Source organism: Orbicella franksi, chromosome 5, assembly GCF_964199315.1.
Source record: "Orbicella franksi chromosome 5, jaOrbFran1.1, whole genome shotgun sequence".
NCBI lineage: Eukaryota > Metazoa > Cnidaria > Anthozoa > Scleractinia > Merulinidae > Orbicella > Orbicella franksi.
Window position 1 is genome coordinate 3,204,326 of NC_138149.1, and position 20,006 is coordinate 3,224,331.

Below are 20,006 nucleotides of genomic sequence, written 5' to 3' on the forward strand. Positions count from 1 at the left end.
ACACAAACAATGCCCCTAGCCCTAAAAACAAAAGAGGGGCAGATTAACAAGTACGAAGCAAAATAGAAGTTTTAAAGAGATGCAGGTCATCTTCGATCAAATTTACCACACGTTATCAACTGGCTTTTAATAAACATGGTAAAGAGCTGTCAATGTCTTCTGACTACATGATAGAACATGATTTGCAAAGTCTTTTAGCAGACTCGAATACAGCATTTGATTTAATTTCTTTGCTGGATTCAATCTCGGATTGTCGGTCAATACATGCCATGGCAAACATTTTAAATTCTGAGTAGTCCAGCTCCTGAAAAAGAAACAAAAATCAGTCAATCTATACAAGAAAATACAGGGGCCAACGTGGAAATACCATGGTATACCAAGAGAAAGTGTTGCTGTATTATATAACATGTCATTGAAAATACCGTGGGCAAGTCATTAAGTGTAGCGCATGGGAAGTTTGGGTGGAATGACGTCAGCAGTACAGGGACTTTCCTGAATTCTGATTGGCTGTATATTTTATGGCGCAGGGTGAAAAAATATGAGTGACTCTTCACTCTGCTTCCGGCCGCAATCTATTATTTTCTAAGACTAAATAGAGATTCAGAAACGGTACTTTTTAAGAAAATCACAGATCCTTATAAAGCGTCAGTTATTATTCGTAACATTAGACAGTCAGAAGTGGCTCACTGTCAAACCTGGTCACCAGAAACGTCAAATTCCCTGAAGATTGTCTGAATTGCTTCTCCTTGCAAATTGAATAGAAACCCAAATGTTTCAAACTCATAAGCGGAAATATTCCCGCTGCTGTCTTCATCCAGAAGATCAAACACGGTGCGTGAATGCCGGTAGATGAAATTTTTCTCCGCTTTATCTTGGACAGCGATGAGAATACAAATCAGCAGATAGAATTCATCAAAGTCCATCGCTCCCGATCCATCCACGTCCAGCATATCGAATACTTTGTAGATTTGATTTGTGTTGAGGTCCGTAGCTGTCTGCATGAACGCGCAGAACTGCACATCGTTTAGAGCCATTTCATCATGAACATCAATCAGGCGAAACAACTCCAAAATGATTCGAACGTTCCTGCCTAGTTAAAAATCATAATTAGAAACTAGACCGGACGGGGGAAAAAAGGGAAAAGATGAATGTACTCTGAAGAAGAATTATGTAAGAACTAATTTATCTAAATTTAGCTATTTTAACAGAATCGTAGATATGTGGAATTCTGTATCCTTATCGGTTCAACATGTGAGGGAGTATTTAGTTTTTAGCGAGAAATAAGTTATGTGTCCATGTATTCATGTTTTTTTTTAAAGGTTTTATATTTTGTATTTCTTATTTATTTAGATAATCTATCTTGTATGGGGTCCCATTCCTCATTTATAGACCTTTTTATATATGTCATAATAGGTTCTTTTTCTCAGCTTTTTTCATATATATATACTTGTATATTTTGCCATTAAATTGAAATAAATCAAAAATCAAATAAGAGTAGACAGGACTGCGCAACTCCTGTTTAAAAGGCTCTACAAGGTGGAGCCTTTTTGTACTGTAGCAATACCTGCATTGACTTGTGTTAAGAATCAAACGATCGCGATGGAAAATTTGTTTCCATTTGCGTGCAAATTTGCCCCCGATGACAGTCTTCGCCACTCAAGACCACTCAGCGCGTGTAAGTCCTAACCCATTGACGCAGGTCAACATAAGTTGGAATTGAGAGTTTCTATGTCATTACGAGGTCGCGATAATCATCTTCAGGGGAAGGCGGGGGGAGGGGGATTGGCTGGATGGCAGCACGTATGGCAAAAGTTACATTCACCTTGATCGGGACCAACTTTGCTCGTAAGAGGGCCCAAGTTTTCTTTGTTTGGTCAACCAAGACAAGTTTCTTTGTTTGAAGTTGTGAGTTATTTTTTAATTTCTTTTTTGTCACTTTTGGGTACGTTTAGGAAAGTCCATATTTCAAAACTAGCGTTTACTTGAGACAACGCGCATTTCGATGACTGGCTGCGCACACGTGGATAGTTATTCATAAATGCGCGCGCGCTCAAGCTGTCTTCTTCAGCACTTTCACATTGTTGACGAAAACAGTGATTCGAATCTCTTGACTAGGGTGGATAAATAAAGCCATAACATCTCCTGTCGATAGAACTGAACGCTTAAATTCTCACTCATAATGACTCTTGCCTGTATACCATCTCTTTCTGTACGCATGCTGAAGGATAACTTCAGTATAAAAACCAATACAATTTCTATCCTTTGATAAAAAGTGCGGTTTTTATACAGTCACTGACCCTATTCAGTGTTTGAAAAGATATATGCAGTTTGATCAATTTGTTTGCTGTCTACTAAGTCTATCCATGGTCTTCTAAAACATATAATAATTACCAAGAAGGGGTCAGGTATGATTGAAATAAAAAGCGCGATATTTCTTGTTAAATTACAGTATTGTATATTATCCTGAGGACGGTAGCATCCTCCGTTGTAAGAATTTACTTGTATTTTAAAAATTCTGATCCTTTTAAAAGCAAATAGTATACTCGAATGACAAGACATATTTTCAAGAAAGTCTATAGAGACCTCTTTACCTAATCCAATTTTTCGTCTCGGGAAAGTGCTCTGTTGCAATATTCCATGCGTCGAGTTAAGCGTGATAAATGTCGCACCTTTCTTGTCAATGTTAGCTTCCACGTTTATCGGCTGACATAGACGCTTACATACATGATATGAACATTTACAGCAAAACCTACCTGTGAGCAGACAATATGTTCTGTCCAAATGCATGTATTTCAGAATCTGAGAACGAATCTTCATATTTGTCTAAGTCACTGAGACGCTTTTTGCTACGGCATTTTAGGTAAGAAGCAAGGGTTCTTCAAGCACGCGTGCAGTGAGCTGTACAGCGGTCAACAGCTCCCACCAACCCTATCGTGGTATACGTAAGGTGGTATGGTATGGCCGTTTCAGAAATCCAGAAAAATTATGTAAATGTATAATCGGCGAAAAGTGTCTTTAATCACTTTATTGGCTGGTTTGAAAGTCTCCAGTCTCATCTATTAAACCTACTACTGTATCAATTATCCCAAAGCATAAATTACTAAGTACTCCGCATCGTTCTTTCATGTTTTGATGCTGGAAAACGTAGGAAATGGCATTTCCGAGTCTCTAGGAATAGTCTATTTTTCATAAATCGCCGAGTTCATGGGTCCTTTTTCATACAGACATGAAGAGGCTGTCTCTGTAAAAGCCAAACTCTGGTAACTGAAACTGACTTCAAAAAAGGTTAGAACAAAATCAGATTTGGTTTGAAAATTCGCGCTAAGAGCCGTTTAATATTTCGCTTCGTCAGGGCCCGTTTCGCCGTCTCTAAAAGCATAAAATTGGCATTTTTCTTCGCGCTGTAAAATTTTTCATTCGCAACATCTGGGATGAATCGTATACCAATTTGCTCATGACCATTTCCGTTTTCCAAGAGACTAACAAATTCTCTCTTAATTTAATTGCCAAGACGAAATTTAGCATATTACTGAACAATATTAATGGCTATCGAACGATGACTGGCAATGGCCAAATTTTAGGCTTAATACCCTATCGAGACGTCGTCTCAGAGCTGGGTTCCTTCAAGAATCAGATAAAAAAAAATTATTCAAGTCTGGTATCAGCGAGAATCTTGAATCTTCTTAATTAAAACTTTAGTAAGAAGTTTCAACTGGGTTGCAAGTTTTAAAAATTAGCTTCAATAAAATGATGGCCATTTCCAGCAATCTTTCAATAGCGATTAACAGTTTTCAGTAATATGCTTGAAGTTCATCTTGCCATTAAGAGAAAATTTAATTTGTTAGTCTCCGGCTTGGAAAATGAAAAAGGTTTATGAGTAAATTGACATAAGAATCATGATCAGATGTTGAAGATACGGCGCCACTAAAAATGCCAATTCTGTGTTTTTAGAGATGGCGAAACGGGCCCTGACGAGGCGAAATATTAAATGGCTACTAACGCAATCCGAAAATCATCTCGAAGCAAGCCAAATCTGTTTTATTCTAACCTTGGGAAAGCCTTTCAGTTGCCAGAGGTTTAGGGAAAATTATTTTTGATGCGAAATTGAGTGCTTGTTTTTTTTACAGAGAGAGCTTCTTAAACGCCATTGGTCATCGGCTAGTTTGGGCACATTTTTTTTTTGTCGATGTAGATAGAATTTCCTGCTGTTGTTCCTCTGTTGTCGAGTCTTAAATTGCCGCTGATTGCAACTTTGCATAAAAGAAATATTCCTGCCAATATTATCAGACCTATATGTCAATGTACACCTTAATCTTCGTATAGTTGCACGGATCGTGGCGTCTAGAGAAAAAAAGTTAAGGTTTTCAATCAATTTACGTCAAGTTGGAGTCGGTTTCCTTCGCGGTGGTTTCGGCAACCCTAGATCTTTCTCCACTTTCCAAGATTTTCCATTCTAAGCTTCAAACAGACACCGGCAACTATTCTATAATGAAAACAAAACAAGTCGATTTACGAATGATTTAGATGGCATGATAACTTTGGCGCAGGCGACAAGCTTTTAATACGACAAGTCTATGGCACGGATTGTGCTGGGTAACTCAAGTTAAGATCTTTATAATTGTCGCGTTCGACACGAAACCCTACGACGCTAGGAACTTCAGATGATGTTTTGATGAAAGTTGTACATGATTTGGCACGACGCAAAATAGTGTGCGCCAAACGAAATCTGCCGACTTAGGTGATTCAAACGATGCGTTTACAACCTTGACATATCCGGCAAAATTGTTCCTACAAAGTTGATAATTGAATTCGGTACCGCAGATCTGTGTGTAGTATTGATTTAAACTGTACAACTTTAATGGTCGCACCAGCGACTTTAGTAGCTTTTGCTGATGGAGTTATGCAAAAATCACTTTTCTGAATTTCTTTCGTTTACCATTCTGTGAAGAGAAGCTAGCGCTACTGTTGTCGTACACGTAAAGGAAACCAGTGAGGAGTATCGTGGTATCGTACAATCAAACCCAATTTAAAATATTTTTTATTCACTTAGCTTTTTGAGGATATCGAATATCTTTTTCTTTGGTCACAACAGACACAAACACTTTTTCTTTGGTCACAACTCTTATTTTTAGTTCGCTCTTTGACCTGATTTTTAGTTTCATGAGGAAAGGAAGCGATAGTGTTAAAAAACAATTTTAATTTTTACTTTATATTTTTCTATGCTCTGTTTTAAACAATTGTCCGTGGCTGCAAAAACTCGAAATAAAAGTACTGATGGATATTAGCGACTTAATCGATCTTAATCTGCCTTTGTTCTATTGAGACCATTGAAGTCTGAAATAAAAGAAAAATTCATTCCGCAATATCAAGAAAAGTCGCTAGGTAATTGAAAAAATTTTGCTTCGCCAATTACTATTTTGAAGAAGAGTGTTCAGATAATTTGGCAATGTCAAAATGTTGACACTTTTTGTTAATAACACCTGTCTATGCATCTGATTAACACTGTCGGTTTATCCTTAGTAAGAATATCGCCATTTTGCGCTCTTTTTTCGACTGATTCACAAACTGTTTTCAGCAAGACAGCATATCTATATTGCTTCATCGATGGCTCGTAATTTCGTCCCCAGTGAATAGTTTCTGTGCTGCTGACGCATTTGACCTGATCGATATGACTAGAATCTGATTTGTTTTCATCCTGTTTATTTTGAATGTTTCTTTGTCGCCCGACTTAACGAGTTTATTGAGCTCATTATCATTGGCTTTCCGTCACTTTTACGGCTCTTTTTATTTAATTGTCCTTTAAAGAAATTCAAGCATTTATAGATGTTAGAAAGCTTTCTCATCTTTTTACATTCTAGAGTAGAAAAGCAAGCCGGTGCCTAAGGCCTTTAACCACAATTTTATCTTTTTATCACAAACGTTTGTACTAAAATTAATTTTTTATCATGATATTCAGTATCCACTCTCTTTAACCCTGAAATCCTACCATCCATCAAGATCTTGTAATTATTTTAAGACTTTCTTCAGTCTGATTGGCTATCGGCGATGCTATAAGCTTTTATTTTGAAGGCTTAAGCTTAATTAAAGAGCACGTACAACAATTAAAGGTGTCCGTATTTCTCGAATTCAGTGCTTCGTTCGAACGCGAAAAGACGGAGTCCGGGCGAGTTCAAGAAGCCAGCCCGCTCATTTTGTTCTCCAAGATAACAGCAACGTACCAAGGTTTGCCTATGTTGATGATTTTTAAGTCATTTATTTCAGCTTTGCCGATGTATTAATTGATCTCTGTGATGTTTCCGTGCTCTTAAAGCTTCTCAAAGCCACTTGTAATATTGTTTCCATGTGTGGTCTCTCCGGTACTCCTTTTCTTCTGAAACGAAAATTATTTTCCTTAAATTTCAATGTTTCTTTTGCGCTTCTATGTCTGCGAAATCAGGTTATCCAGGCATTTAATTCGCGGTTGATGCATCTGGTTTTCTAATTTGTTTACGAGTGCCATGTAACATTGATTTTGGCAAGTCTCCGCAGAACTCATTTGTTTTATTTAATTATAGCATACGTGTAGTTATTGTGAGAGATTTTTATTTCAAATTACTGTTCAGCAGACTTTGTAGTTTAGCAATGAAAAACATCAAATTTTTGGGTGGTTGAACTTTTTCTTGAGTGTGGCACGATTTAAGCCTGTAAATATGTTCTCAAATATTTGTGCAATTTTTGAAACAAGGAAATACACATTAAACTTGTACACGTAGACCTTGCCACTAGGTAAAGACAAAGTTGGCTCTGGCTTGAAATTGAACAAATTGGTGATTCAAAATTTACGTGAATTTGTCATTTTCAGGTCAAAATGTCGAAAAGCGTTGTTAATTGAATTTAAGAAAGCATTTTCCTTATTGCTGTCGACTTAAAGAAACACGCGTGAAGTCAGTTGGAGGAAACGAGAAATGTTGGGTTGAGTTCTCCGAAACTTTGGCGAGTGTTTCTATATGACTCGATAGAAGCAAAAAGAGAACTTAACATTTTCTCTTTCTTTTAAAAAACACTGCAAGAAAAAAAAAGATTAAATGACTACTCTATTTTTGCCAGAAAAGAAAAAGGCATGACTCTATTGTGATTTTAGAAAACGTAAATTCCTTTTGCGTTTTCTTTACGTCAACAGCTCCGCCGTGCTCGTTTCACTATCGAGTTATAGGAGTACGTCTATAGGCGTCTATAGGTCGTTTTCAAATAACATTGATTAAAACATGGACGTATTTTGAGTAAAGATTTTGTTCGCTTTTATTGCACTCAAATCTCTTCTCTTTGTTTCTTCTTCTGTTACTTCCTTATTTGACTTCTCTCTCTTTCCGTATCCGACAGAATGTCACTTTTATTTACAACTTACACACAACATCTCTTGAATGCTTTGTTTCTCAATGACGTGGACGATTCCATATCGATAATATCGTCATAATGTCATTAGCTGCGGCCTGGTTGTTAGTGCGATGTATGTTCGCTTCAGTAATTCAGTTTTGAGAGCTGTTGTTGAGTTGTGTTTTTGGCAAGATACTTTACTATTACACACAGCACCTCTCTTCGACTCTCTCCACCCAGGAGAATAAATGGATTTTTATGAATTGTTGTGGAAAACGTGACGAAATGTTGGGTTTGGGGGTGAGGGGTTGGAGACTCATTAGCTGATGGACTCTGTCAAGCCGCAGAAAACAGAGATGATGTATTTACTCACGTATGCATCAGCCGTTGATAAGTGCTTAACGCGGTCTACAGTGGTTCTTAGAGGGCTAGGTAGGTCACCCAGATTTAGGCAATTTCAGATCTTACCACTGAAATGGCCACAGAACTAGTTAACCGAAAAATGTCAATAACGGCTTAGAACTGTAAACTAGACTAAAAGAGACACAAGAAAGTCAAAAATAGGCATAGGCGGAGAAAACTGGAGAAGATTAAGACATTTTGTGCTAGGGTAAACTTGAAAAATATCTGCCCGTCGACGTTTTTCAGGTTAATATCAATCTGTATAAAGGCGTCATTTTTAATGCTCGGAAAACATCCTTCTTTGATTTGCGGCCGAGATTTTGTATATATAAGTCAATTTGAAGTTTAGAAGTTAGAACTTATAGCCGGCAAAAATAAACAAAAATACTGAAAATACTCTGTGCTAGCCCCTTTAATCAAAGTAGTTTACACCCCTATGCAGAGAAATTCACTCCGATCGCGAAAAAGAAATAAATACTGACTTCGATATTTCAAACGGAGTTTTTGGTTGTCGTCTCAACCGTATTAGGATTAAGTTATGTCGCATCTTAAAACGTTTCCGCCGAATCAAAAAAGGCGAATGTAAAAATAAGATAATCGCCCCAATGACCTCTGTTTGGCCGAGAGTTGAATGATACAACAGCCATCGAGTTATAGTGTTGAGTCAGTGTAGTGGTGTTGATAGTGATGAGTATTGCATTACCGTCATTAAAACATCCTTTATGATAAACACGATCTTTTTCTCGCCAGACTGATAGTCACTCCTAAAGCGTGGAAGCCGAGTAACGCGACGAGATGCCAAAGAATTCTTCTTACTTTCTCAACCAATCCAAGGCTGACGAACAAGATGGCTGGGCCAGCAGTTATTTCGTGCCTGCTTATGATAGCAGTTTAATAGTCCTGTGCGTCGCCATTGTTTGTGTCAATACGTTGGTACTGGTGTTGTACAGCAAAAGAAGACAATTACGAACAAAAACAAACACTTTACTTGTTAGTTTGGCCACGTCTGATCTTCTCATGGGACTGTTTGGAGTACCGCTTTTTATTGCCTGTAAGGCCTTTCTCAACGGAGACGTCTGTATCGTCCAAGGGGTCGTATTTCGATTTATTGCAGTCTCGACAATGTTCCACATCCTTGCCATTACAGCAGAACGATATTTTTGCGTGTTACACCCCATGCAATATATCAATATCGTCACAGGCAAGAGAATACTGCGAGTTATAGCATGCATCTGGGCGATATCGCTTTTTGTCGCCCTAATTCAACTGTCCTGGGTTTTACCTTTTGGTTATTTCTCAGACAACGAAATAAAATTCACCGCGTCCTTGGCTTACAACTGCGTCGGATTAGCGGTCTGTTTTGCAATACCGTTTTTGGGAATGGTCGTCTTCTACACCAGAATGTTTATCACAATTCACAGGCAGGTTCAGAAGATCAGAAGGCAAAGCGTGGTTCTGGACTTCGCGACATCCTCTTCCAACTTTCGTTCATCTTACAGGCAGCTACGAGCTCTCGTAACCTTCACCATCATGCTTGGACTTTTTGCAGGATCTTGGATCACGTGGTATATCAGTATACTGCAAATATACGCCAACGTGCAATTTTTCCCTGAGGTATCCATGGTGATATTTGATTTCCTCAGAGTTGGTGTGTCACTCATCAATCCACTGCTGTATACCTTCTTAAAGAATGATTTCAGAGAAGCACTCGTGTCTTTTCTCAAGTGTAGAAGAACAAGTTTCCAAGATTTCAGCAGCCAATCCACTGCGACAACTTCACAGTGGAGACAGCGTCACAGCAGCTTTGAATTAAATAGAACAAAACACTAATTGAAGAACTCGTTATTCCTTCTGTTAGCCTGGGGACCATACAAGGCGGAATGCGAATTTATGACCTTATCACCAGCTTGTTATACTGATTGAGTTACCAGGCCAGACCATAGTTAGAGAGGAGAATGGTGACCGAGGAGGCAGCGTGGCCGAGTGGTTAGGGCGCCTAACTTGAAATCCGGAGATCGCGGGTTCAAGTACCTTTTTCTTCTTGGCTTTCAAACCAGAATGTATCTTTGGGCACTTTGACATTTGAAAATATATTGTTTGGAGTGTTCAACAACAACGAAGACTTTATTATCCTGAATCACTTGATACTGCTAGGAAAGTTTTTTATTTATAAATGTAAATTAAATAAAATTAAACCAACATTAACAATATTTTTAGCAAAGACAAAAACCGTTTATTACATTGAAAAAAAAATAGCTACCAAAAATAACCAACTTTATAAACATTACAAAAAGTGGGAAAAACTAATGCCATCTCTTAATAATAGTTGAGCTTAATTTGTAATTTGTCCTTCTCAGCATGTCACTAACTTACTTTCTTCTTCTTTTTTTTTTTTTTTTTTTTTTTTTTTTTTTTCTGTATTTGGGTAGCTGCACGATTGTAAACAACGCATTGTATATTCTTTAGGTATAATTAGGATACGATCAGTAATTATAATTTGTTGTATGTAATCTATTGTAGTTATGACGTATTGTAAGTATTGTAACTAGTGTTATGTCTTGTGTTGTATTGTATGTATTATAACCCAAAATGTTGAAAAAAAATAAAAATTACAAAAAAAAAAAAAAAAAAAACCTCGCGCTCTGACCACTTAGCTGGAGTTGTTTCTCGGTAGACCCTGGTTCAACTCCTCGGTCGTGCTTGTAAATAGCCAACTGGTCTGCCTCCCACCAGTTGGGATTTTCAACCATGTTATGTTAATTTGTATTTTTTCGTTTCATCATTTGGTTTCATTGGCCCTGCAAAGCCCCATTGGGGGAGTGGTCAATTAAGATAATTACGACATTTATGAAGCGGAGCAAACTTCTGAGAAGGAAACAAAAATGACAAGACCGACCGTGCACAATCTTTTGTTTTGTGACTCATACTCTATGCATGGTAACGTAACAGAACCGTTTCTGTTGGTTATATCCTTAGTCAGAAATAAACTACATGTATTTTGTTTTGTGCGAGGCTAAAGAACTTTGTCGGCTTTTTGATCATTCCTCTCTATTAACTTTAGCCAGACAAGAGCAAATCCAGAGTTATTAAGATGGTAAATTCGATAGATGCTTAGTCCAACGCATTCTTTTACACACTGCATGCGCTTATTTAAAAAGCGTGCTGCCTTTTAAAGTGCTTATGAAATAAGAAATAATTGCTGCTTATTAGAGGTATTTACGTTTTTGTGTTATGCAAATGAGAAATGTGATGATGCCATAAATTGTAAAATACTGAATTAAGAATATCTTTAGAAATATTAAAGCAGTGTTCTTCAGACTTGGCATGAGAAAGGTACATCACAAAAGAAACAAAATGACACCCGTTGTTCCGTTGCCATGACAATACTCTTGGCTCCAGTCTCCTTCTGTCAAAGACCAAATATTCACATTTGCAACCCTTAAAAGTGGGTTGAAAAAAATGTGGTCCTTCTCGGAACATACATGATGCCCATATTGTCTTAACTTTTCTCAGTAGATCGTTGGAGTGGATGATCCTTGGTTAAGACAAAAACCTGGAATTTCAGTCTTAATTAATGGATGGCCAGCGGCAAAACTTTGATGAAATCAGAATTTTCATAGCCTTTTCAGTAGTGTTAGCGTTGTATTGTGAGCAGTGCTTTTGTGCTGTGATTATCACAGTCTCGGGCACAGGGCTATCCAAATAAACCTTTAGCCCGTGTCGCTAGTTATTATTCCGAGGCTGTTATTTGATGAATGATGAATGAAATGTATTGCAATTGGCGCCAACTCAGCCGTGCCGGTTCTAGCATAACAAAAACCCGGAGCGGGATGCAGAGGAGAGTGCTCCTCTGACTTTTTAGTTGGGGGCTGGCGACTCCCGACCGGTTCCCAAAATCCTGTCCTAATTTGAAATCAAAATTGCCACATTTCCCATTCTTTCCATAGACGTGTTAACCTGGCAGGCATGGTTACCCGGGCACTAGGATAACCCTAGCTGAGCACAGCAAACAGAGTAGTTGTTACTACGTAACCCAGCGCGGATCTCAACAAATATCTGCTAGCTTCTGGTGGACTAGATTCATCGGCCAACTACTTCAGCCAAACCGGCCCTCTTCGAGTCCATCGACCTGTCTAAATACCAACCTTCCGCAAGGTGTCCAGCATTCTGCACATCAGAAAGCTCCCTTTCGCGCTTGATTCGTCTATTTAAGAGGCCTGAACATCGACGCAACGGGCGGGATAAAAAGCCGTCTTGAAAGAACAAGAATTCTTTCATTACATAGCTAGTTCTGTTCAGTACTTATGCAGTTTTAAAATCCTTATCCAACAGGTTTCTTTTCTTTTCTTTGGTTGCTACAACTTGCGTGCGCCTATTTAAGATTTTGGGGTTGTAAAAGTTGAGAAGGATTTCTGCGGTATAAAAAATGTTGTAGTGATGTAGCGTGCGACGTCAGAAAGCTGGAAAAAACGTTTAGAAGCACATTCATTACTGAGAAGTCATCAGTTAGGGCTCCCTGCTTCACGACAAAGAATCACTTGCCGGGGAAGCTCGAGTGTAAAATAGCTGGCCAAAGTAGTCGAAGGACAAAAGCCGTTATTTGCTCCGTGAAGCACCACAGGGCACCCATACAAGCGGCTCGTCTGTTTGTATGTTCGAAATATAAAGAAATGTATGGGAATATTGAAGAGTTAATATCGTAAACTTATATCGAGTAGTGTCTATGTTAATCTCAGTTGTCGTGTTTTGTCGTTTCTGCGGCCCAAAATGGCGCGGTTTTTGCGTTGACTGTTACTATAAGTTATAAGAGGAGAACAAGGGTGGAAAGCTCATTTTCGACCGCTCCAGCGCCAAGCCGATTTTCACCCAGAAATTAGAATAGCCCGGCTTCCAAATCGAACACCAGATAAACTGAAAGGTTGACGCTTCTTCTCGTGGCATTCAATAATAATAATAATAATAATAATAATAATAATAATAATAATAATAATAATAATAATGATAATAATAATAATAATAATAAATAATAAAAGACTTTATTTAACGAGGGTAACATAATTTACTGGTTGCCCAGTAGTTTACAATATGGCCCTCCCTAATTTTACATAAATCATTTACATATTATATACTTATGATTAAATTAACTTAATACAAATAAGATCTAGAAAGTGCTACTAATTACAAAGTGTTCTAGTGTAGCATTTTGTTTCAGTAGCTTCTGGCATACTTTTCCTGTGAATTGTTTGTGCGATGTAGTATCACGAATGGAAACATCAACATTATTCCAGAGGCGAGTTGCGTTTGTATGGAAAGTCCTGCAACCTGAAACTCTCTTGCACCTAGGAATAACTAGGTTATACTTGGTTGTAGCTTTAGTGTTGTAGCTATGAGTGTCCTTTAGATAATGTATATGTGGAATAAAGTAATCTGGACAGTGTCCAAAACTGATCTTCTGTAATAGATCAAGCTTAATGCTACGTATGATATCGTCTATGGGGAGCCATCCTAATTTAGTAAATAGCTTCACTGAGTTATCAGAAAACTTAGCATCAAGTATTAATCGCGCACACCGGTTTTGGATTCTTAGTAGTCTTATTAAATTCTCTTTGGAGCAATTACCCCAGACAGTGCAACAGTACTCTGGGATAGGCTTGAAAATCGCATTATATAACATCTTCCTACAGTGAAGTGTTAAATGACCTCTTATTCGACGTTCCATTCAAAATCCAAGGGCCGCCGAGTAATTTTCGAGAAATGCAGCTTTCGAAGCGACCAGCATCCGCAGCCGGAATTTCGTGTGCCAAGGAGCAACCGTCACGCTGTTTGCTCTACGCCGATTGGATGGTGCTAAACAATGCCCTGTTACAAAAGCCTCTTGTGGGCGAGGAGACAGAGACATATTCGCAGCGGCGATTCATCTACTGAAGCCGCTGAAGCACTGAAGTAAACCGGAGAGCTGAAGTAAGCCAAATTTTTAAAGATGGCGTTTTCAGCGTTGGCCCTTTGTCGATTCATCTTCATTATCATCTTGATTTAAAAATACGGGATCACATTTATATACCAGTGAGCCGTAAGCAAGCCATATCAATTACAAAAATGAAAACCTTTTCCATGTGTATTACATGTAAAAGGAGGTAGAGCTCGAAACGGGCGTCAGTTTCCAATTTAATTCGATAATCAACTACGTATTGGCAATTACTGAAGCGCTATTTTCAAACTGGTGCTACTGTGGCGCAAAATACAGTGCTAGCAGTTTGAAATCGCAAAGCTAAACGAATGCGGGTCTTCATCTGCAAGGTTCCTAAAGGTATGCTTAGCTTTGGGTGTCTTGTTCAGTCTAGAAGCTACCAAATGGGGCTCATCAGTGTAATCAAGAGCTTTCTTCCACCACGTAGCAGTGGTTTCCTTTCGTAGAGTAGGAAAAGAGTGCCTCCACCCCTAACCCCTTATATTTTTCGGCACGTTTTACATCAAGCTGCTGTGCGCCGCTCCAACCTCGATTCCCAGGCTCCTCTCGAGAAAATATCTCGGTTACGGCTGGTCGAGTGTCTGCTAGATAAATATGATTGAAGGGAGGAGTAGAAAAGTTGAAGGTTGTCTGCACTAAGCCCACATACTGGGCACAGTAGGGAACATTCTCGTCCCCAGTGCTACTCGTTTTAAACTACCGTTAGGTGAGTAAGAACCCTCCGTTTCGCCAATCACGTGCAGAAAGAAACGGAGGCTCTAAGGACGAGATGAGCAGGGAGTGTGTTTTTTTAAACTGCGTGTTGTGGATCGGCAAAACTCACTGCGAAGGCATCGGGACACATTCGATAGCAATAAGATAAAGGCAAGATTTGCATTTCGCTGAATTTTTTCCCTTGACAGCTGGACGGTCTTTGGAATAGTTGTGGCCGTGAAAGTTTTTGCAAAGAACTTGGAAATGGCGATAACATGGACCGCACGGTGAAAATTATCTTTAATTTTTTCATTCGGCAAAATAACAACGAAGGTAGTTATTCATTCGTTTAGAGTTGACTACGTCATATGTTCACCTACAAAGCTAGATTTGAATTTGATTGAATTCATCCCATCGCCAGTTTGACCGTCATTCGATTCTCTTGCAGTTAAATTTAACTTGAAATTGAAATTTCATTAATAGGAAAAAAAATAGGAAAATCGAAATTTTTGTCGAAAAATTCTTAGTGTAAAGAGATCTTTCGCAGTTATTGAAATTTCATTAACAGCGAAGTAGTCCTTTGTAATAATAGAATATAAGGAACATTCGCAGTTATTGAAATCAATTAATTAATACATCGAAAATGCCTTTAATATTTCATTATCAGTGAAGTAGTCATTCGTAATGATAGAATGGAGGGAAATATTTCGCAGTTAGTCTAAAATTTTACGAACGGCGAAGAAGTCAATTTTTAGCCGAAGGCGATGGAAACATTGGTGAATATTTCCTCAAAGATATTAGCTTCTTAGCTACACTGTTAATTCGAGACAAAATAATGTAATGTATGTATGGATCAGCACGTGCGTGATAGTTGCTGAGCCTGAAGAGAATAATTGTTTTCAACATCAAGAACTACAAAATAACACTGGACGACAGACGCGATTGTTCGTTTGTTTTCTCATGTGCAGCCTTAGTTTTAAGAGTAATAGTTACACGTACATTGAATGAAAATCAGAATTTAGAGTTTAAAAGCAGTAAAACAGAAAAGCGAAATATAAATTCATCCGGAACCTTTGTTTTATCGTTGTTGACTTTATTGCCAGTTGCAGTCATCGTCTAAAAATGAGTGACTCCAGTTTGAAGAAAAATATATTTCAGCGAATTTCGGTCACTCGATCTGACTTGCTGAAGACGAGTTCTTGAAAGAAAAATCTTTGGTCCAAGGGCGACAGTAGCCATGCCTTTCGAATGAATGGAAATCTCATTCAGCAACTGTTAGGTGTGTTTTATTTCCCAAGATGTCAAATTTGGCGAGCTTAGTAACCAAGCTTAGAACCGTCATATTCTGCCCTCAGCGCGGTAAATATCATACACTTAAACTTAATTGCTGGTCTCAGCTCCGGGGGGAGGGGGGGGGTGGGGGACTCCCATAAAAAAATGACGGGGTTGCTCGTTGTACCTTTTAGGGGTTAAAAACGCGGTTTTGGTACCTCTTAGGGACGGTGTTTAGCCTCTAAAGCCTCCACAGCGGGAGTTTTCGCGGTACGTTTTAGGGTATTGCACCGAAAATATATGGCAGGAGATAATGGGTTATGTTGGAATTGGTACTTCTTTGGGGAGAAAAAAAAATCAAGCCACGCCCACAAAACCGGATCTTGGTACCTCTAATGGGAGTCCCCCCCCCCCCCGGGGTTTCAGTCGAGGGAATCAGTAAGTTTTGCTCTCCCGAGAATCTCGATGTTTTCTGAGACAAGTCATTTAGTGTTTTGTGAAGTAGTAAGACTGATAACACAGACTTCGTCAGGGAGTTTGAACAAGATGACTGAAGGGAACTGATTTTATTCCTCATCTATAGAGTACAAGGGTGTGAACAGCAAAAGACACTTACAGAACATCACGTGCAGGATATGACTAAAACCCTGCGTAACGAACAAAGTTTAATCTTGGGGCTCACGGATTTAACGTTAAATCCGTGTGTCCCAAAAGCCATCTTGTTCAAACTCCCTGGCGAAGTCTCTGTTATCAGACGAAACCGGCCGAAGAAAATAAAGTAATTTGACAAGATCTGTTGCAATGTGCTGTTAACTAATACTTATTTAAACTGAAAGAAAACAGACAACAAATAGCATTGGTTCAGCTTGGAACTGTTTTTCACGGTCGGCAAATTCTTTTGCAATCAAAGACCGAACAGGGTTCTTTTTTGTGGTTGCGCGAGGCTTGAAATGTTACCGATGTTAATTTTTTTGAGGGCAGATTTCGCGGATTTGTCAAAGACTTTGCACGAAAACGAAGCAGTCGCCATTGTCGATCGAATGTAAACAACAACGAGGGCGCGGAAATAGCCAGAGCCTGCGAGTGATCATGCCCATCAGTGAAAACCGGTTTGACCAGCTCGAAATTGGACTGACTCATCCATTTTCTCGGATGAGCGGTGAATCAAAGAATGTCGAAGCCGCTCGCCGAGTCTCCTTCCTCTTTCCGATGTTTCTAGGAAGATTGCTGGGTACTGTTTTAACTGCCTCAGTGTAAGACTATTGTACTAATATGTCACGTTCGATATATCAATATTCTAACATGGCTCCGAGGCTTTCGGGTCAAAATTGTTAATTTTTTAAGTTTCATCCATCTCGCCTGCACAGCCTGACCTTTAGTTGTTACTAGTACTTATGGTTACGCTTTCAAAGTTCTCAGGTCTTGATAAAATAGCTTTTTGTCTTCGTGACTGTGCCCAAGGCTACAAGCAGTCTTGATGAGCTCTGCGTCGTTGTGATGATTGATGCGCAGAATATTAATGGTCTGCCCTGTCCTGTTTAAAATGACTAATAAAACAACAGTCCTCGAGATGCATTGGTCAAAACAGATAACACGATGACTTATGACGTCATCGCTTAATGCTGGCATACGACATTCCTTTGGATAAATGATGTAGCGCTCACGATTTATCCTGAATCGAAGCGAGGAGAACAGGGAACTAAACCCGTTTCCTTGCAAGCCGCCATCTTGATTTTCGGGATCGAGTGAAATAGTTTTTTCGGCGGCTTGTAGCATCGACAAAGTGTTGGTTGGATTTCCAGTTGTTAAACGCAGGTATCGGGACTGGCCGTGATTGTTGTATTTTATCCATTGTCTTCTAGTTACATTTAAGTATCCGTTTGTTTGTTTATTTTCCAATTTTCTAGACAGAAGTTAAGAAATGGCAGTTAAATGTCATCGCTTCTGCATGCATTGCGTGCCGTTTATTTATTTATATCATCAAGTTAAGGACGCGCAATCATACTGAGCCAAGTATGAGAGAAGTTCTCAGATGTAAAAACACGTTGCTCAATGCAGGGTTCACGGCATCCTTGAAAAGCAGCTTTAGTAATATACTAGGTTTTTATTCTTATAATACTTTATTAATTGTACGGTTAGTTTGTTAGGCAGACTTAGATATTATACATTTAAATTGTGCTGAAGGAATTTTTACCGTGTATAAATAAAGTTATCAACTCAACTCAACTCAACTCAACTCAACTCAACTCTTCAAATTTATCGATTTCAAAATGTCCCCTCGCTCTTAATCCATCTTTTATTCGATTTCTCCTTTTTCTGGAAAATGAATCTATTTTCTTGTAGTTTTTATGCGTCACTTTTTCCGATGAAATTTCTGAGGCACAATTTAGAATGTATCATTTGGACAAAAACAACAGCACCTAAACTGAACTAACGACCACTTCAAACAAGAATGTGTCCAAGAGTTCCAAAAATGCCACCACTTTTCGAAGAAGATTCTTTTAACCGATGTGATCAATGCCAGCCACAGCGGTGCTGAAAACGAGACCACATCTATTGTCAGTGTATTGTGAACGACCATTCTGTTTTTTACAGTTCGAGATTTGTTTGTCGAGTTTCCCACCTTCAAAAATGCAATGGCTCAATGGGCAGCCTCTATTTTTTTTCACCATCACGATGTCTGTAGAAAAACATAGTGACTGGTGTCTTGCAAAAACAAAGCAACTTAGAGCACGAGCCTGGTGATCTGGTCTCTCTTAACCTTTCGCTTGCTACAACTTTCTAGAATGATGACTGCATGATCACTGCATGATCACTGCATGAACAAACGGGTAACGATAGACCTGGACAAATCGTCACGTCGCTAATGCAAAAGGCAGAAGACTTTGATTAAATTTCCTCCTTGAGTTGTCGAAAGACGATACTCAGCAGGGCGGCGCGAGCCACACGCGCAACTATTAGCGTCGGGATGGGGGTGCCGTGTTCTCAGCTATCGGCTGAAATTTCGGGCTATTTCTCAGGTTATCCGTAAATATTGCAGAACATCAACAGAACATCGTCTGATTTCTCAGCTGCGATTTAACATCTTAACTAATTAAATTAACTTCCATGCAGACTATTGGCTATCGTTGAGAGTAACCTTGTGCATGGTAAACGTTGTTATTTAATGCGAGGAAATATTGCATACCACAAAGCCAAGCAGATTGCAATGTGAGCCGGGGACTGACTAACAGCACGGTCTTTAACTGAAACAACTGTAACTGTCAGGCTCGTGAAACGCTCTCCTATATTAATTGCATAGCAGAAACAAAATGAAGAATTCAGTGGGCCTATTCACGTATCAGTAAAAGTGTAACATTAGATAAGCTTATAAGTGGCGTGAAGATTATAAAGTGCATTGAGCCGCAGGCGAGGTCAATAAACTTGAAACTTGAACTTGCTATTGAAGTCTCATTTCCGCTTCCGAATCACGACAGGAAACAGCCACCAAAATCACGAAACAGAACAACTATATTTAGCAATTATCCACTGAAGTGTAGGTGAAAAGTGGTGGATATCCGCACTTTCACCAACACTGAGGTGAGTGAATGTTTTAGTATATGCCACACAAGTTGAATAATCAGCCGATAAAATTTGCTCTTCGGTAACCGAAGCGAAACGGGGAGCCATTTTGTTTTTCTCCGTTTGCTCAGAGGTGAATAGTACTTGCTATTCACCTTCGAGTTAGCCAATCAGAATGCGCGGATAGCGCTATTCACTTGTGTGGTATATACTTATCTCGGTTATTCTTCGAAATCGCATCCGTGTCGTGGTTTTGATCATGAACGAAAGAGAAGGAATGCCATGACCAAACAGGAAAAATAACTGCTTAATAACAAGATTGAACCCTTAATACTAGTTTAAAAAACCACAGAAAGACCTTTTCATGTCATTTACGTAAGGAAATGTAAAAACGTGCCTCGGATGGGGCTAATTCTGAACCATAAGTATACCACAAAAACCGAATCTCAACTCTTTTGGGCTTTTGTGTAGTTGCATTGACACTATTAACACAGGAAAACCGCAACAAGGTCAATCCTCCCGGGGAAAACCAGATGGACAAGAAAGAGATCTTTTAGAAGGTGCTGGAAACCTTGTGTTTACACTTGTAACTGATATGCATTTTAAGCTATGTTTTTATTTCAGGAACGAAGTTATGCCCATTGGCGAGGTTGGTTTTTTCGAAATAGGAAAAAGTTGGTTGACCTTGGGCCAAAAGGCAAGATGACCAATGAGCCGATTAAGTTTATCTGATGTCCGTCTAAATTAACTGTTCTTG

The 20,006-nt window shown here is 38.9% G+C and overlaps 2 protein-coding genes across 2 annotated transcripts; one reads left to right on the top strand and one right to left on the bottom strand.

The window, feature by feature from the left end:
- Nucleotides 1-157: 157 nt before the first annotated feature.
- On the bottom strand, nt 158-2,922 carry LOC145486790 (EF-hand calcium-binding domain-containing protein 9-like). The gene is made up of 3 exons (XM_081465505.1): nt 2,754-2,922; nt 696-1,090; nt 158-304 (listed from the first exon to the last, which is right to left on the bottom strand). Exons 1-3 carry the CDS (start codon nt 2,815-2,817, stop codon nt 164-166), a joined length of 600 nt encoding a protein of 199 aa, XP_081321631.1. The 5' UTR covers nt 2,818-2,922; the 3' UTR covers nt 158-163.
- Nucleotides 2,923-5,890: 2,968 nt separating this feature from the next.
- Nucleotides 5,891-9,585, top strand: LOC145487019 (histamine H2 receptor-like). Its single transcript, XM_081465726.1, has 2 exons — nt 5,891-6,222; nt 8,506-9,585. The coding sequence occupies exon 2, from the start codon at nt 8,551-8,553 to the stop codon at nt 9,583-9,585; it is 1,035 nt and encodes a 344-aa protein (XP_081321852.1). The 5' UTR covers nt 5,891-6,222; nt 8,506-8,550.
- Nucleotides 9,586-20,006: the final 10,421 nt, after the last annotated feature.

Excerpts from the sequence above, each read along its gene's own strand:
- LOC145486790 (XM_081465505.1), bottom strand. The coding sequence starts at position 2,817 with ATGAAGATTCGTTCTCAGATTCTGAAATACATGCATTTGGACAGAACA. Across the intron at positions 1,091-2,753 it reads AACATATTGTCTGCTCACAG|GCAGGAACGTTCGAATCATT; the intron begins GTAGGTTTTGCT and ends ATTTTTAACTAG. Across the intron at positions 305-695 it reads TTGACGTTTCTGGTGACCAG|GAGCTGGACTACTCAGAATT; the intron begins GTTTGACAGTGA and ends TTTCTTTTTCAG.
- LOC145487019 (XM_081465726.1), top strand. The coding sequence starts at position 8,551 with ATGCCAAAGAATTCTTCTTACTTTCTCAACCAATCCAAGGCTGACGAA.